The sequence below is a fragment of the Cyprinus carpio genome, unplaced genomic scaffold (genome assembly GCF_018340385.1).
Source record: "Cyprinus carpio isolate SPL01 unplaced genomic scaffold, ASM1834038v1 S000000921, whole genome shotgun sequence".
NCBI classification, from domain to species: Eukaryota; Metazoa; Chordata; class Actinopteri; order Cypriniformes; family Cyprinidae; genus Cyprinus; species Cyprinus carpio.
The window spans coordinates 1-18,505 of record NW_024873644.1 but is presented as its reverse complement, the minus strand read 5'-3'; the positions used below and the strand labels follow the sequence as shown (position 1 = coordinate 18,505).

Below are 18,505 nucleotides of genomic sequence, written 5' to 3'. Positions count from 1 at the left end.
CATATTTAGCTCAAGATTAGATTTAACATTTAGTTTTAAAATATATATTTAAAATTTAAAGAAAATATTTTTTAGCATACATAGGTTTAATTTACATTTATATACATGCAAATTGTAAATGTATAAACATTAAGATTTTAAATACTACAAAATGTTTGACATTTAAATTACTATTTCATATAGGCATTTTAAAAATATGTATTAATGTTAAATAACTAAATCAATGACCAATTGATTTGTAATTTTTAATTAAACAAATGACTCAAAATTAAATATTTAAATAAATGTTTGTTAACCGAATTAATTGCATCATGAATTATATATAAAATTTCTGAAAATGATTAGAGTATAAGATCTCCACACAAAAGTGGGCTTTTTAATAATGCCTACTTTAAATTTGGTGTGACATACCAAATTTATTACCAATAAATCAGTGATTAAAATCAAATCACCTCCACTTGAACCATGAGGCAACGCTGGCGACGTAGTTTTGCTACGAATCCATAGATGTCCACTCTGCCTTCTGCCTCAAGAGATTCAATCATTGCATCAATGCTCATATATGTTCCTGTGCGGCCGACCCCTGCACTATAGAGGATACAACAACATTCACATTAAGCTTTATCCACTCCAAATTACCCTTTAGACCCTTTTTGATACCAAATGTGACCCTGCCTGTGAAAACCCAGCTATAGTCATTTTTTGAGATTTACTGTTTTATACATAAAATCATCCTTCATAAAGATGTTAAGAACATTCTGTGAAAATAACCTTTATATCTTTAATATTGACTGAGTAAGGCCATGTCAAAGATAGAAATCATAGTGAAATTAATAGTTAAAATCAAACTTTGATGCTTGTTATCTCATAATTAGATTTTGAGACTTTATCCTGGATTTCACAGATGTATATAATAATCTCTATGGTCCTGTCTTACCTGCAGTGGACCACCACCGGGCCACTGAAGAAGTTCTTGAAAGAGTTGACTCTTCTCCTGAGCTTCAGAAGCAGGCTGGGGTCTCCAGGCACACCATGGTCAGGCCAGCTGATGAACTGGATATGAGTGACCTCTCTTTCTGACCCCTTCTCTCGCTTCTGTACACACACACACACACAAGCATACATACGGAGTTAAAACCATCTGAATGAAGCACATAAGAAAGAGTAGGCCACACACACTTACATTGTTCAGGATCAGATGGCGAATGACATAATCAGGGCAGTGTTCCTCAGATCGGATTTTCACCACAAAATCTTCAAAAATCTCAGTCTCTCTGTCCAGAGATGGCCAGTACTGAGCGCATTTGGTCTGAGAGGACAAAGAGCAAGACTCAGTGGAAATAATTCACAATTAGGAAGACTGATTATTTAAACAATGTAAATCAGAAAATCAATCAGAAAATAAAATAAGGTTGAAGTAATACTAAAATTACTCAAACTAAAACAAAGCTTAATAAAATACTATATTACTGTAAAGCTTGATTAAAAAATATTCCCCCACCCCCAAAAAAACTAATAAAAATTACAAATGCACATAACAAAATTACTAAAACTAAAATTAAAATGAAAATCAAAAACGCTGAATGAATAAATACATAAACACTAATAAATAAATATCATACTAGTATATAAATAATTCTAGAACAACACTGGACCAAACACAAGCACTTACCTTGTTTCCTTCCTCACAACGGGTGACCATGACAATAATGGACGACTTTTGCTCCCAAACCATTCGCCAGAAATCAACAACTGTCTCATCCTTGGGTCCTGGAAAACATGTCCAACAATAAAATTGATCAAAACTCAGTTCATTGTCACTTTTAATAATCTTAATTGTTGGTGTAAACAATTCTGCCGCATTTTATGGTTGTCAGGCAACAGTATCATAGAATGTGGGGTCAAAGAGTGCATTCATTGGCCGCTTTAAATGTGGCTTAGCCAATCACAATTTAGAATCATAACCATCCAGAGGATTTTTTACCTTGGGCTGCAATGTATTTCTTTGGCTCTCGATATCCCTGTTTGGGTAAAAGAGTACATGTTTAAAAAAAAAATGTTGCTGATGTTTTGAAATTAAAAATAATTATAAAAAATGATTTAATATAATTAGATTATTTAACTGAAAAATAGTAAATTTTAAGTCAAGTATATTGCAATTAAAATTATATAAAAAATTACCTCAATTAATTTGAATAAAGTTATATTAAAATTAATTGTGGTAAACAAGCATTATATATACTGTAGAGTATATATGACCAGTACCTCGATAAAGCTGGCATTGATGTAGTTGTCTTCACCTCCAGTTGAGAGAGTTACCCGATTATAGTCATCTGCGAATTCATGCACATAACAATCAATTCTCTGATTGAAATATGAAAACTACACAAGGAATTGTGGGTAAACTGATTTCTGTATGAAAACTGGAGTGATATTTACAAGGCAGAATGTCAACGTAGCGGTTCTTGTACTGGTTTTCTGATTTCTTCGCTTCTTTGATGGTGTAATTAGAGAAAATTCGGGGAATGCTCTGAGGAAAAGCAGAATCTGAATGTATTTCTCATTATATTAAAACAGTTAATGTAGATTCATGGTATAGAGAATCACCTGAAACTCATCCATAAACAGACGGCCCTCATCAGCGATCTTGTTCTTGTAAGCCTCCACTAAACCGCCAGCATAGATGGGCTCAACTCTGCGCAGGGGTTCTGCTGGAGGGTTCTGGGAGGAAAATAAAAAAACAAAATAATTCTTCTGAAATCAATTTTCTTTTGAAATACACGATGGAATTGATAGATGAGGACGTGAAACACACGTGGAAATATATATACACATTTATACTATTACAAAAATAACTTTATCTCAACAACAAAAAAACATAATAAATATAAAAAAACAATAATACTAAATAAATCAATCATATTACAACCAAAAATAATCAATTTGACAAACCGACCGTTTTCTTTTCATTCAAGAAAAAAAAGTTTGTATAACACAAAAAGGAGTGCAAGTGACGTCACAAGGATGAGGAACACCAGGAATCCAATGAGAGCCTTATCGTTATCTGAGATAGGAACACACCATTTCAGATTCTGGACTATAACTATATTTATAACATTACTGTAAAACTGTAAACACAACCACTACTTTTTTGCATTCAATTTTAAAATAATAATAAAACAAAAAATGCAATTACATTTCACCACCTCTAGGAGGGCTTGACTTAATGTGACATAATAGAAAAGGTTGTACTTACATCTAGTGGAATGGGTAGCTTTAGCAGAAGATTCATTTTTATTTCCATTTATGGCTATAATCTGAATTAAAGAAAGAAAGAAAGAAAAAAGAAAAGGAAAGAAAAAGAAAAGAAAAGAGAAAGGAAGAAAAGGAGGAACGAAAAAGAAAGAAGGAAATAAGATTTAGGATTTTCAAATAATACGGTGAAACACAAACCAAAACACTATAATGCAACTCAGGCTACTTCAAAAATAAATAAATACCTCAATAGTATATTCTGTGTGGTAAAAAAATATTTCAAATGTAAATGAACAGGATTTAGGATTTTCTTTTGTTACAGGTGGTCTATTACTTAAGAGTTTGGCTATATATATTCCCTTAGGTCCATTCCATTCATCAGGTTTCAAATTTTTGCAATTTACATTAAAAGAATTATGAGATGTTTCCTTCACTTTGACATTATCATGGTCTTCAAAACTGGGAAATAAAAAAAACTACAAAAATGCGATTAAAAAAAAAACTATTAAAAAACGAATAAATAATTAATAATTAATAAGAAATTAGAGCATGATCTTGTGTGATCTTGCATTTCTGCAAAAGAATCATCCAAAGAAATAACAATTAAACTAAATTTGTTACACATTGAAACTCCAATGACACATGAGACAGCTTTACACATTTTCTCAAGGCTACAGAATGATAAAATAAGCCATAAAGGGATCAGGCCATGCAATGTGAAGTAAAGTATTGCAAAAATCGTGAAAAATATGTAGTATGGATACTTCAGATTTTTATTTTTTTTTTTTTTTTAATAAGGAAAAAAGAGGGTAAAAACAAAACAATACATTCTCAAGTTAGCTTTAGGACAAAATATTTATTCAGATTCAAGAAACCACTGTGAAGAAATTATTATTATAATTAATTATTAATAAGTTATGGATTAAATGATCCCCTACTGAATTATTATCAAGGGGAAAAGCCCCACATAAACGTGCTCAGATCATCAATTTTCATCAGAGTTTAAATTATGTACTGTAGGTAACAAATATACACCTAGAATATGTACCGAAGTTATAAATATGAGAGATATTTAAAAATGATACACTTACTTGAAGAATTTGTTCTTTGATTAAAATCTCTGGTATAAATAGGGAAGACGCCAATGGATTTTATTGACCTTCACCCTAAAGCTTAAATTTTTAATTTGAAAATAATACACTAATTCAAAAAAAAAAATACGCATTCTGCAGTTGTGTCATTTACTTTTCTGCATTTTTGATCTGAAAATAAATAAATAACCAAATTAGTGAATCATAACAAAACAAATGGATATTTAAAGAGATAGTTAATCCAAAACTGAAAGTTCTGTAATCACTTACTCATTCTAATGCAAAACATATGCTATTGTTTTATCCATGGATCACAAAAAAAACAAAAAAAAAAAAACAAACACTTTAAAAAAAAAACTGTGACCATGACTGTCAAGTTTCAAGCATTATCCAAAAAAAGATAAGTCTTAAGTTCTAAAATTGCCTAACAAAACAATATTTTATGCTTTTCTTTTATTAGACCATGCCCACTTCAAACTGAACTTATATTGATAGCCACTGGTCAATGGTGAAAATGATGTTGTATGGAAAGAGTCTTAAATTAGTTTTCAAATGTGGCTACCAATTTTTAAAACTGGCTTTTATACTGCTTCTTGCACATACTGCACAGGGTGAAATGTCAGTGTAAACAGTTATTGGCATAGAAAAAGCAAGTGACACATTTGTTACCCTGGACCACAAAACCAGTCATAAGTGTACATTATTCTAAATTGATCTAATAAATCTGAATAAATAAGCTTTCCATTGATGCATGGTTATTAGGAATTCAGGACAATATTTGGCCGAGATCACAACTATATTGAAAAATCTGGAATCTGAGGGATGCAAAAATATATAAATACCTTGAGCACAAAATCACACTTTAAAGTTGTCCAAAATGAAGTTCTTAAGCAAATCCATATTACTAATCAAAAAGTTCTAAGTCTTAATATATTTAAGGTAGGAAATTACAAAATATCTCATGGGAACATGATCTTTAACTTAAATTATGCTAATGATTTTTGGCATATACAAAGAAAAATCACTAAATATTTTGACTCCAAGTTACAATGTTTCTTTTTTTTTTTGGCTAGTGCTTACAAATATACCCCCGCGACTATTAAGACTGGTTTTGTTGGTCCAGGGATCACATTTCATTCAAAACAATTGACTCTGTGGGCAACATTTTATAAATATATTGCGTTATTGATAGCGCATCACACCAGTCCAGAAATGAAATGACCTTGGCACTAAAGGTTAAGAATATATTGTGATTTGAAAAAGTAAACCAAAAACTAAAATTCTGAACAAACAACCTAAACGAATTAAGCATAATCATAATTTGCGTGTTAATTGGGGACCTGGAAATACTGAACATAGATAAATGTGAATTGTATTATACTAGGTAGTGTTTGCCCGAAATTAGGTCTTGCAAGAATGTAGGGTACAGTTCAAGTTCTTCCTAATGAAATCAGACTGCTAGGTATATAGTAAATTATTTAGGCAGCATATATTATATATTTGAAATGACATATGATGTGATCGTAAATTTTAAAAAAAATATTAGTGGACTATAAATTTAAATGGGATTTACATATCAAAGCCTTAAAACACCTGATCATTTCAACAAAGATAATTTAAATGATAAGAAGGGCATAACAAAAAATAATGGACATTGTACATTGAGCTGCTACCTACGAGATTTTTACAAAAATGGCTGAAAAATTTTTCCAATGTAATTCCTTTGAATTTATCATCCCCTGAGGACAGATTCCAGAAAATAACACTTGAGTTGCTGGTTACTTCACTAAACAAAGTTTCATTTATCCATTCTGTAAAAGAAAAGAAAGAAAAAAAAGATTGGTCAGAAATATTATATATATATAAGGTCAAGTTCCTAACATGTGGATGCCATGTATACCACTAAATGCGATGAACATTGTATGATGAACAAATAAAAATAAGTTAATAAGTAGTGGTAACTATCTCTTACAATAAGGTTTCATTAGTTTAAAATGTTTAATATTTTTTAGGTTAACATGAAATAAGAATGAACAATACTTCTACTAGCATTTATTTATCTAAGATAATGTTAATTTAAACAGTTATTAATGCATTTTTAAAATAAAAGGTTGTGAAGCGGTTAATATTAGTTAATGTACTGGTCAATTAACATGAATCTTAACAATGAATGTATTTTAAATAACAAACATTAACAAAGATGAAACACCCTGTAATAAATGTATTGCTCATTGTTAATTCCATGTTAGATTAATACATTAACTCAATTATTAACTAATCGGAACTTTATTGTAAAAAGTTTTAGCATTGAAAGTATGGATATGTGTTAATAAAGAAGAGTTTGCGACAACAATACTGCAATTTGACAACATGAGACCAGCATCTACAACATTTTATTAAGATAACATTTACAACCAGGTAGTTCAGAAATAAAAAAAAAAAAAAAAAGAAAAAAAAAAGCAGAGAAATAAATGGATTAAAGCCATGCAAATGTGAAGCATCCAAAACATTGTGAAAAGATGGTAATATGATACTTTAGATTTTTAAATAAGGGAGAAAAAAAGAGGTTTTAAAAAAAAACAAGAACATTTTACTACAAGTTGGCTTTATCGACAACAAAATATTTATTCAGACTAAAGAATACACTGTGATGAAATTATTAACTTAAAGAACACATATCCACACCACACAGATATCTTTCTGGTATGTATTTTCTGTATATTTATTACTACAGTATATACATTGGGTGTCTGTGTGTGGGTGTAGAGTGTAAGATCGTGTGTACTATAAAGCAAGCCACTACAAATATATATAAAGGCATTGTTTGTTATAAATCTAGGCATTGTACTTAAAATATCGATTAAATTGTAACAAAAGTCGAAAGATGTCTAATTAATATGTGTGGTATGTAACACCATATACAGCAAAAACTCAACATCAGCCAATGGATGCTAAATTTTTGTTTTGATTTGCTATCAATAGACGTATTGTAATATTTATATTTTCCAGTGCATGTGTATTCTTCTGAAGGTTTCAAAAACACATCCTTATCCAAATCATACTCTAATAATATAGGAAGAGAAAATTTTTTCAATCATTTGCAGTATTTATGTGCTTACTATATGAATATAATGTAAATATGATTAAACATATAACAAAATGCATTTACATTACTACTTAACATGAAACAATAACATTACTTACCAGTGTCATCAGTGCACTTGACCTTAAATGTGTCTTTACACTGACTCGTTACATTGTCTGAACTGAGTGGCTTATTACTCCACACAAACTTAGTTGGAATAGATTCACTGAAGGTTATTTCAGGTTTGACTGAAAAACAAAACAAACAAACAACAACAACAACAACAACAACAAAAAACAATCTGTTAGTAAGTTAAATAAATGCACTAGTGCAAAAGATGTCGTTCTGAACATGTATCAATATATATTATCAAGTCAGGACTGATGCTGGAGCCTCATTTAAAAAATAAATAGCTGCATGACAATGATATATATGTTCAATACATTAAATGCTCACCTGGGGGCATGTGGACATTCATTGTGTAGTTGCATGTTTCTAGATTAATCTGAATGGGCTTCTGAACACAAGAGTCTTCAGTTGTTATATTAACACATTTTGTCAAATTCCATTTGCTATCTTTAAAACACACTTGCTCATCACCCTTAGGTTCTGCAGAATGGTTTACACTTTTCAAGACTGAAAAGAAATAAAGTTAGAATCAAATCCATTACTTAGCTAAAAACAATGAAATAATGACACTAATGAAACAACATTATTCCATAGCCCTACAACATAGTATATGCAAACTGTTCAGCTATTTTGCCCATATTATATTGTCAGGGATGATTGTTACAGAGGGTGAGTTGTAGCACTGTCAGTCTAACCATTTATTTAGCTGAAAATTAGCTGAGAATTGCTGAGAAAATGACAGAACTGTAATAATCTGATTCAGTAGATTCTCTTGTTTAATTTAATATACACCTTCTTGAATTAAAATAAATCAAAGTTTGAGATAAATGGGGGAAAAACATAACTAAAGCAACTGTTAAATACTGTCTTTGCAATTATGAAAAATTTCTGCCTGTACATTACTTACCATTCAAATTAAAATGGTTTTCTCCGACAACATTGCAGTTATCTATGTTTACACTGTAATTAGTGCATGGTTTTAGCCATTCAAACAGTATGTCGATGGTAGTTGTGTCAGATACAATACTGACAGGGATTTTCTTCTCACTCTTCTTATCCTTTATCCTGATTGTGTAATTTTGGCTTTTGGAGCCATTGATATTCACCAAAAGGGAATTTTTTTCATAGCCATTCACTATAAGTCGGTATTGACCTGTGTTTAAATGCATATGTACATTCACAAATTCATAAGCAGTGAATTACATGTCTTGGAAAACACAACCAAACTTGACTTCATACAGCAGGTGCAATAAACCAATACTCACATTTCTGTGGGATTTCTGTGGGACCTGAGAAAAGCACATAATCACAAATAAATCATCATAATGCAATTTTATCACAATGAACAGTAAAAATTTGTATAGAGAACACAAATGGTGTGGTGTTACCCGAGAGGATGGTGGTGGGTGTGGGTGTGGGTGAGGGTTAAGCTGAACTGCATTGAATTGAGATATCAAATCCATTACTTAGATTGATGAGGTGATGTCATTCCATACACTACACTTTAGTCAGTAGTTGACAATAAAATAAGAGTTAAAATAGCTGACCGGGATAATACTGCAAACTAATGTAGCTTACTCCATTCCTTCACGCAAACAAAAACACTGATATACGGCAGGCCTAAATTTACTAATGAACTCTTACCTTTCAATGTTACTGATGGGGTGTGTGATGGAGTGCTTGTGGGTGAGAGGCCTGTAGCTTAGGGTAAAGCAAGTTTATGATTATTGTGTTTTACTTTATGCAGTTCTCAAACACATCAATATTACACTGTTACCAGTGGTGGCGCTGGTGTTGTGTTGATGTGAAGTGTTGCATGAGGGTGAATTTGTTTATCTGTATAAGTCAGAGTTTGCACACTGAGATGCAAAATGACTTTAACCCCTAAAAAAGGACATTTTTCTGTGAGAAATATCAATAGCAATATATTATATACTAGATTTAATATATAATGCTATCGATAGATAATATATATTAGATATATATATATATAAATATATTATACAAATTAACATTTTTGAAGTGAAACTCACTAAAAAACTGAAACTCTTACATGATGCATTGATTCTCTAACTAAGTATTAACATTATCATATTGTACTAAGCAATTCAAGCTGTTGTTTTGTAGGCTTCAATTTGTTTGTTCACTAAATAAAAATGTCTGATTCTGCTACTAAATTAATTTGATTTGGATTTGGTCAACAAATTTGTGTAGTGTTTCTTTACAAAGTAACATAGCAAAATAATGGTTTGACTTGCATAATACAGCATTTTTTGCCTTTTTTCATGGATCCATGTTTTGACATCGTCGTCTGAACACAAAACTTTTCAAAAATGCAAAAAAAAAAAAAAAAAAAAAAAAAATATATATATATTTTTTTTTTTAGTAAATTGTGTAAACATACCCTAACAATAATAATTAAACATCAAAAAAGAAAGACACTATAATCCTATAACAGTGACCGCTTAATTTATTCATGCTGCAAAGCATGCTGGGAACTCACAAACCCTTAACATTTCATCAGTATTGTTACATTTTAAATGTTAAATTCTTGGTTCAGACAACCGTGTTTGACTACTTGGGACAACATTTGAGGGAATTCTGTTGGATTTATTTAGATTCACATTTTTCTTATTTTTGACTCAGAAATGTCAATGTAAACTATAAAATATGTAGTTTCTTTTTTAGAGTGCATATAGGCCTGCTGCATAAGCTCAACAACACTAATTTATTTACATGACATAGGTTGAAGAAAAACAGATAAACTAATCAATGAATTCAAAAAAAGAAAATTATGTACAGCACTGGTTACCAAAAAGTTAACCCCCCGCATTGGTGTTTTTGTGTTGCGGTGTGAGTGTGGGTTGATGTTTCAATGTTTTTGTCTGGTGTATTAGGTTCGGTAAAATTGCCTCACAACGGTAATGGTTCGTGTGTCAAAATAACATTTGTTTCTCTTATAATACTTTTACTCAATCCAAGTATGCAACTATTAGGGTGAGATGGACAACACGGTTGGTGTGTTGCGTCTATTTCTTGTGATTGTCACAATAAACATCAATTAAAATAAACGCATAACTGGCCATAAGCGTAGAAACTGGTGTGCATTTGAAACATAAATAAACACAACAATGAAGTCGGAATAATCTGACATGATACCCAACATTGTGCCGTATTTTTTGCTTTATGTGAAACAAAATGTCCTTAAATATACCAAATGCGTGATATCCACATATAACCATCCACTGGTATTAAAAGCAAAATAAGCCTGAAAAATAAAATGTACGGAAAACATAAACTGAGTAATGTTAAATACACTGTTACCTGCAGCGTGTGCTGTGTGTGGTGTTGTTGCGTGGTGTTTTGGGAGTGAGGTTGGTGTGTTTGCCTTGTCATTAACAGTAATTTTTACCTAAATGATAAGATTTCTTAGATCAATAAATTTTCACTCAGAAAATATGCCTGACACAGTCCATTCATGAGATGTATGAAGAAGGAAAGACCTCACATTAGTGACCCAACATAGTCCAGATTTCTCCCTTGTAAAAAAATGTGTGATACAAAATTGTTTTTTTTCAAAAACTTCATACCTCAAACAATATGCAATTTATTTCTATAATATAGACTTGGAAACTGATAAGCTGGTTAAAAAATAATAATACCATAAAAATGTAATAATAAAAACAATAAATGTTAAATGCACTGTTACCTGCAGTGGTGCTGCTGGGGTTTTGGTTGTTTGCGTGGTGAGTGTGGGTGAGGTGAGGTGTTTTTGTCTGGTTATAGGTTCATAAAATTGCCTAAACGTAAGATTAGTTTTTCACATAAATTTGTTTCTCTTATAAATACTTGTACTCAATCCAGTATGAGATATACGGAAGATGGCCAACAAATGGTGCAATAATTTTTGTATTGTGCAAAAATATAATTAAAATGGATTATAATTACCATAAACTGCATAAGCTAAGAAATGTACATTTTAAAATAATAAAACAAAACATGAAGTCCGTACATCACATGGATAACCCAACATTTGTGCCGTAATTTATGCTCTATGTTAAAAAATTCCGTAAATCAAAAATGTATGCTGTTACAAAAAAATGTATATAATCAGCAATATCTGAATGTATTAAAATCAAAATAAGCTAAAAAAAAAAAAAATGAACTATAATGTTAAATACGCTGTTACCTGCAGCGGTGCTGGTGTTTTGTTTTTGCACGGAGATGTGTGTGGGTGAGATTGATGTTTTTGTCTCTTTATTAGTAGTAATTTTCCCTAAATGATAACATTCATAAGATCAAATAAATTGTTTCTCTTATAAATACTTTTACTCAGTTCAGTATGGCATATTAGAAAGTCGGACATCACATGGTTAACCAACATAGTGCCGTATTTTTGCCCTGTTTATTTTAAAAAATGTCCTTAAATCAAAATGCATTATAACCACAGAACGTATATGATCAGCAGTATCTGAATATATTAAAAAAGCAAAATAAGTTGGAAAAAAACCCTGAAATGTAATGTTAAATACACTGTTACCTGCAGCGGTGCTGGTGTTTTGTTGTTGCGTGGTGTTTGGGAGTGAGGTTGGTGTGTTTGCCTTGTCATTAACAGTAATTTTACCTAAATGATAAGAGTTATTTGATCAAATTTATTGTTTCACTCAGAAAATATGCTGACAAGGAAAGACATCACATAGTGACCCAACATAGTGCCAGATTTCTCTATTGCATAAAAAAATATTTATACAAAATACAAAAAAATCAAAAAACAAAATAATCTAAAAAAAAAAACAACATAAGCTCAACAATATGCTAATTTATTTATATAATATAGACTGAAAACTGATAAACTGGTAAAAAATAATAATAACAATAAAAATAATAATAAAAACATTAAATAAATGTTAAATGCACTGTTACCTGCAGTGGTGCTGGTGTTTTGTTGTTGCGTGGTGAGTGTGGGTGAGGTTGATGTGTTTGTCTGGTTATTAGGTTCAGTAAAATTGCCTAAACGATAATGGTTAGTTGTTCAAATAAATTGTTTCTCTTATAAATACTTGTACTCAATCCAGTATGAGATATTAGGAAGATGGACAACACATTGTGCAATATTTTTGTATTGTGCAAAAATATCATTAAAATAAACAATAAACTGCATAAATTTAAAATAAATAAAAACAAAACATGAAGTAGGGAAGTCGGACATCACATGGATACCCAACATTTTACCGTATTTTTGCTTTATTTAAAAAAATCTCCTTAAATCAAAATGTGTGTGTAGTCTTTTATGTTTTAAATCAAACTGTAATTATAACCATAGAAAGTATTATAATTCAGCCAATATTTCCCGGAATGATCATTAAAATCAACAATAAGCTAAAAAAAAAAAAATAAAAAACCATGCCAAACTATAATGTTAAAATACGCTGTTACCTGCAGCGAGTTGCTGCTGTTGTTTTCGTTGTTGTGTGGATGAATGGTGTGTGGGTGAGATTATGTTTTTTGTCTCTTTCATTAGTAGTCATTTTTCCTAAATGATAAAACATTCATAAGGATCAAAAAAAAAATGTACATTTTATAAAATACGTTTTAACTCAGCCTTTACAAGTATGGCATATTAGGAAGTCGGACATCACATGGTTAACCAACATAGTGCCTTAGTTTTTGCCCTGTTTATTTTAAAAAATGTCCTTAAAACAAAATGCATTATAACCACAGAATGTATATGATCAGCAGTATCTGACTATATTAAAAAAGCAAAATAAGTTGGAAAAAAAACCCTGATATTTAATGTTAAATACGCTGTTACCTGCAGCGGTGCTGGTGTTTTGGGTTGTTGCGTGGAGGTGTGTGTGTGGGTGAGGTTGATGTTTTTGTATCGTTATTACCAGGTATTTTCCCTAAATGATAACATTCATAAGATCAAATAATTGGTTTCTCTTATAAATACTTTTACTCAGCTCAGTATGGCATATTAGGAAGTCGGACATTCACAGGGTTAACCAAACATAGTGCCGTATTTATTTAAAAAATGTCCTAAAAAATCAAAATGTATTATAACCACAGAAAGTACAGTATATGATAAGCAGTATCTGAATATATTAAAAAAGCAAAATAAGTTGGAAAAAAACCCTGAAATGTAATGTTAAATACACTGTTACCTGCAGCGGTGCTGGTGTTTTTGTTGTGCGCGTGGTGTTGGGAGTGATGGTTTGTGGTGTGTTTTGCCTGTGTCATTAACAGTAATTTTACCTAATTGATACAGAGTTATTAGATCAAATAAATTGTTTTTCACTTACGAAAATATGCTGACAGTCCCAAGTAATGAGATTGTATGAGGAAGGAAGACATTCACATAGTGGACCCAACATAGTGCCAGATTTCTCTATTGTACAAAAAAGGTTGAACAAATTTTATCAAAAAACACTAAGAACCGACGAACATGCTAATTTATTTACATGATACAGACTGAAGAAAAGCTGATGAACTAGTAAAGAATTAAAAAAAGGAAACATGAACTAATATCATGTTAAATGCACTGTTACCTGCAGCGGTGCTGGTGTTTTGTTGTTGTGAGATGTGTGGGGGTGAGGATGATTTATAGTTCTGGTTTGCAAACGTCCCTAAATGATGGTTTATTATAAATTGTTATTAGATCAAATAAAATGTTTAGCTTTATAAATACTTTTACACAGTGGAGGATGCACAGACCTCCACTGGGGCATGGGCTGAAATCACATTCGAATCAGAGGGGGGCACTTTAACATTAGCGATTAAAGGCTCAAAACAAATAAATAAATAAAAACCTCTTGCTCAGTGATGTGCTCTCTTAGCACAGCATGATGGGCCGATGGAGGTCAGAGTGTGAGAGATTGTGCATGAGAGAATAATAATGCAGGAGTGTGTGTGAGTTTGATGAGGTGACGCCAGATTTACTTTAGTGGCATTTGTAGGTGTGATTGATGCATTGGTGAGAGTGGAGGAGTCTGGCTGAGTGACTGTAATGATGATTGAACACAGTGAAACAATATCTAAGCAGATCAAGTTCTCACTGATATACATACTTCCTCTGACTCTCACAAGTTCAAACTCAGGAACAGCATAACAGAAATAGAGGGACACTTACCTGAATCATTTGCTTTAACTGTGGAAAGAAAGAGATAAAACAATTAATTATTTTTTTGCAGAACTGCAACTAAACTTTTAAAAACATTTAATTATTTCTCAGAGTGAAATGGCTTTTAAGTCCCAAAAGGAAGTGTTTTCTCCTCTTTCATATGACTTCTTCGCCATCTTATGTGCGATTATTATTTGCTTTTAGAATCCATTTTCCCCAGCTGTCGTCAGAACAGACATGTGATCCATCATATAAGAACCACTCTTCTATAAAATATACAAAATAGTGCTTTTATATATATATATATATATATATATATATATATGTATATATATATATATATATATATATATATATATATATATATATATATATATATATATATATATATATATATATATATATATCTGATTATTTTATTTTATTGTATTTTTTAAAAAATGGGAATACTAAGAAGAATATAAAGAAGACAGATTTTAAAGTTGCAATGGGTCTAATGTTGATTTTAAAACTTTTCAAACTCTGCTTCTACAAACTGTAATAAAAAAATCTAAATTAAGAAAACTATTGCAAAAAGGCAAAAAAAGGCCGGGGCAAAAAATAACAACAACAACAAAAACAATAAATAAATAAACAAACAAAAAATATTATTATAAATAAATATTTTAGCGCAGGATCTGAATTAATTATTTAATTGATGAAAATAGATGCTTGATATTATATTGCAATGTCTTAAATTTGAATCCTGATATAGCCTAAAATTATTTGCTTGGGTCTCAAACAACAACAACAACAAAAACAAACAAAACAAAAAGCAACAACAACAACAACAAAAAACACGTAAGTAATACACAAACACACACACACACACACACATCATCATCATCACACATATATATATATATATACAGTATATATATAAAAAATCTGGATTTAAATCATTATGGATCTGGATTTATTTTTGATTAATTATCAATAAATATTTCCATATTATTATATTTATATATTAGGATCTTTTAATGTAAACACTGGTGAGCCTAGAAGGGTTAAGGCTAGGTCTCTCTCTCTCAAAAAATAAATAAATAAATGTAAATAAACATAGATTGATTTATCTTGATTTTATTTGAAGGATCAATGGATGGATTGAACCAGTTTATCTACACAGATCAAACCTGACCCACACAAAATCTGATAAACATACAATGACATACAGCTTGCCACACACAATAACACATATAACAAACCAACTATTATAACCGTCTGAAGCATCACAAGCATAACAGAAATAGCATAAGCAAAGAGTGACACATACCTCCCTTTACTGAACCTGGGGAAAATGTGTGGGGTAAAAATTATATCAACTTAAAAGAAACAAATTATGCAATTTTAAATTTAATTTATACTGTTTTTCTAGCAATAAAGAAAGAAACAGCTTTTGTCCCAAAGGTTGTTTGGGGAAAGGGGAAAGTTTGAAATGCGGTACCCACTTTCCCTTTATAATCCCCCATTAAACATCTGTTAGCATTATTTACACATAATTACGTTTCAAAGATTTTTTTCCAAAATCCAAGACCATTATAAAAATATAACACTGTCATGTCACAACTAATCCATGACACCACAACGGGGGGGGCAGGAGTTTGAGAGATAGTGAGGGTGAGTTGAAAATGCAGCATGAAAAAAGGGGGATGGAGGCCAGAGGTCATGAGCAAGACGGGACTGTGGTCTGCTGTGGGATGTGTGGTTCAGGTTCCCTGTAGGAAAGGCAGGAGTAGGAGAAGGGATTGCATGATGGTGGGTGAGTTAGAAGAACCTATTTGACATGTATACAGTTTAGACTGGATTTAAATACAGCCCTTTATGCATAAATTTGAAAACGATTTTCCCCCAGATTAAAAAACCCAAAATGCGCAAAACCACAAAAGCAAATTACAGAAATGAGTAAATTGCATAGGGAGAGAGAAAGAGAGGGAGAGAAAAAGAGAGAGATAGTACATGCTTTTTAAAAATTTATTTTAAGAACCCTTCTTTTTCATTATCTTGTAATCCTTACTTCTCCCTGATGCTGAAAGAGTGTATGTCAAAAAGAGATAATCATTAATTTGGAATTGCGTGAGGGGGGGTGATTGAGATAAAGGGTAGGCAATTTATTTTAGGTAGCCCAGAAGAGATTTTTGATTGTGAGAAAAATGCGGGTTTTTGACCATTACCTGTTACTTTTGTGTCTGTGTCTTGTTCAGAAGTGCTTGTGGGGTGAGAGGACTGTGACCGAGAGAAAAGCAAGTAAATTTTTGGTGACCCAAATACAGGTTTTAACTACAAATACCAAAACCCACAAACTCATCAAAAGGCCAAAAGATGTTTCTTTAGTGTACACTTTCGATGAAATGATGATGATGTCAATACTTGCATGTTAAAAGGAGAAGTTTTGAAACCCCAGTTTTATAAACTTATTTAGATTGGCTTTAGCTATATTAAATGATGAGAGATGAATTTGAAACTAAATGTCAACAATTTAAAGTTGGGAAAATTTAAAGTTGATAAACAGCTTAAAAAAACTTAAAGTATTTCATATTTACATAAAATGTATAAAACTTTTTTTTTTTCAAAGGGTTTAAAAACTTAAATAAATAATTTATAAAATTTATTTTTGAAAAAAAATATTATAGAAACATAAACTAAAAACTTGCAACAGTTTTTGACTAGATTTTTATCATTCCCCATAATCCACTGTTACCGCTTCACTTGATTTTGGGACTGTGGTAGAAGCGTGTGAGGGGAGGGGCTTGTTGCAAAAAAAGGAAAAGCAAGCTCTTTTTTAGAAGTCCAGTACAAATTCAAACTAAAACTTCAAATTTTGACCAAATTTTGGTCAAAGAAGGCCCCTAGCAAGTCGTCAAAATTAAATTGTGTGAATAAAAGCAGTTTATTAAACCCCAATCTAAAAATGTATTGTACTATTTTAGTATTGGCATTTGCTTTTTAAATGAGAGAAAAATTTGCACCAAAACACAATACATTTTTATTGGCACTCAACCTTAAATGCGATAAAATATATGGAAAGTAAAAAACTAAAATGTTTCATATTTAAATTTTTTTAAAGTATTTTATCAAAATGTGTTTAAAAACTTTTAAAAAACGTTAAATAATGGTGAAAAATTTTTTTCTTAATAGGGGAAGTATAGTTCATCTGTACAATGACATTTATTTCCTCAAAGAACTCATCCTCAGAAGATTTCTCCTCGTCACTAGAACACAAAATTAAGATATTTCAGTGAATTGAGAATTGAGCCTCCATAGATTAACAAGGGTAATATATCATGTCCAGAAATATTCCCTTTAAATAACCATGTTAATCAGGGTTCAACCGAATATTCGAAGCTATAAGAACACGTACACAAAGAAAAAAAAAAAGCTGCTTTTTCCCCGTTGTTTAAACGGATCTGAAAAAAAACAATGACCCATGCGCGCGAACAAAAAATGGCAAACCCCTTTTTGCTTCAGTGTATTTAAAAAAATGGAAAAAGGGGGGGGAATGAAAAGTGAATAAAGTTACGGAAAAATTTGGCGAACCCCGTTCACATGGATTACTTTACCAATTCCTTGTATGTTTTGACCTTGACGTGGTAAAACCTTGTTTATGGGAGGGTCAGAGACCCTCTAGATTCCCCAAAATATCTTAATTTGTGTTCAAGATGAAGGGAGTCTTACAGTGGGGAACAACATGAGGGTGAGTAATTAATGACAGATTTTCATTTTTGGGGGTGAACTATCCCTTTAAGAATTTATTTATTCTAAATTAAAAAAAAGTATAAACATTTTTAA

The 18,505-nt window shown here is 31.2% G+C and overlaps 1 protein-coding gene and 1 long non-coding RNA gene across 2 annotated transcripts; both read right to left on the bottom strand.

Annotated features, from left to right (window-relative positions):
• Positions 1-428: 428 nt before the first annotated feature.
• On the bottom strand, positions 429-17,905 carry LOC109046999 (receptor-type tyrosine-protein phosphatase C-like). Its single transcript, XM_042753977.1, has 11 exons — positions 17,902-17,905; positions 15,743-15,746; positions 15,131-15,140; positions 2,608-2,711; positions 2,440-2,530; positions 2,266-2,333; positions 1,985-2,021; positions 1,673-1,770; positions 1,184-1,309; positions 938-1,095; positions 429-588 (listed from the first exon to the last, which is right to left on the bottom strand). The coding sequence occupies exons 4-11, from the start codon at positions 2,620-2,622 to the stop codon at positions 444-446; spliced, it is 738 nt and encodes a 245-aa protein (XP_042609911.1). The 5' UTR covers positions 2,623-2,711; positions 15,131-15,140; positions 15,743-15,746; positions 17,902-17,905; the 3' UTR covers positions 429-443.
• On the bottom strand, positions 2,980-3,714 carry LOC122143142. Its single transcript, XR_006158986.1, has 3 exons — positions 3,501-3,714; positions 3,257-3,317; positions 2,980-3,064 (listed from the first exon to the last, which is right to left on the bottom strand). It is a non-coding gene; the product is annotated as an uncharacterized LOC122143142 (long non-coding RNA).
• Positions 17,906-18,505: the final 600 nt, after the last annotated feature.

What these genes read in the sequence shown, in the direction of transcription:
- LOC109046999 (XM_042753977.1), bottom strand. An exon ending in TCAATGCCAGCTTTATCGAG is followed by an intron (nt 2,022 to 2,265) that starts GTACTGGTCATA and finishes TTACCCAAACAG; the next exon opens with GGATATCGAGAGCCAAAGAA. An exon ending in GAAATACATTGCAGCCCAAG is followed by an intron (nt 1,771 to 1,984) that starts GTAAAAAATCCT and finishes CATGTTTTCCAG; the next exon opens with GACCCAAGGATGAGACAGTT.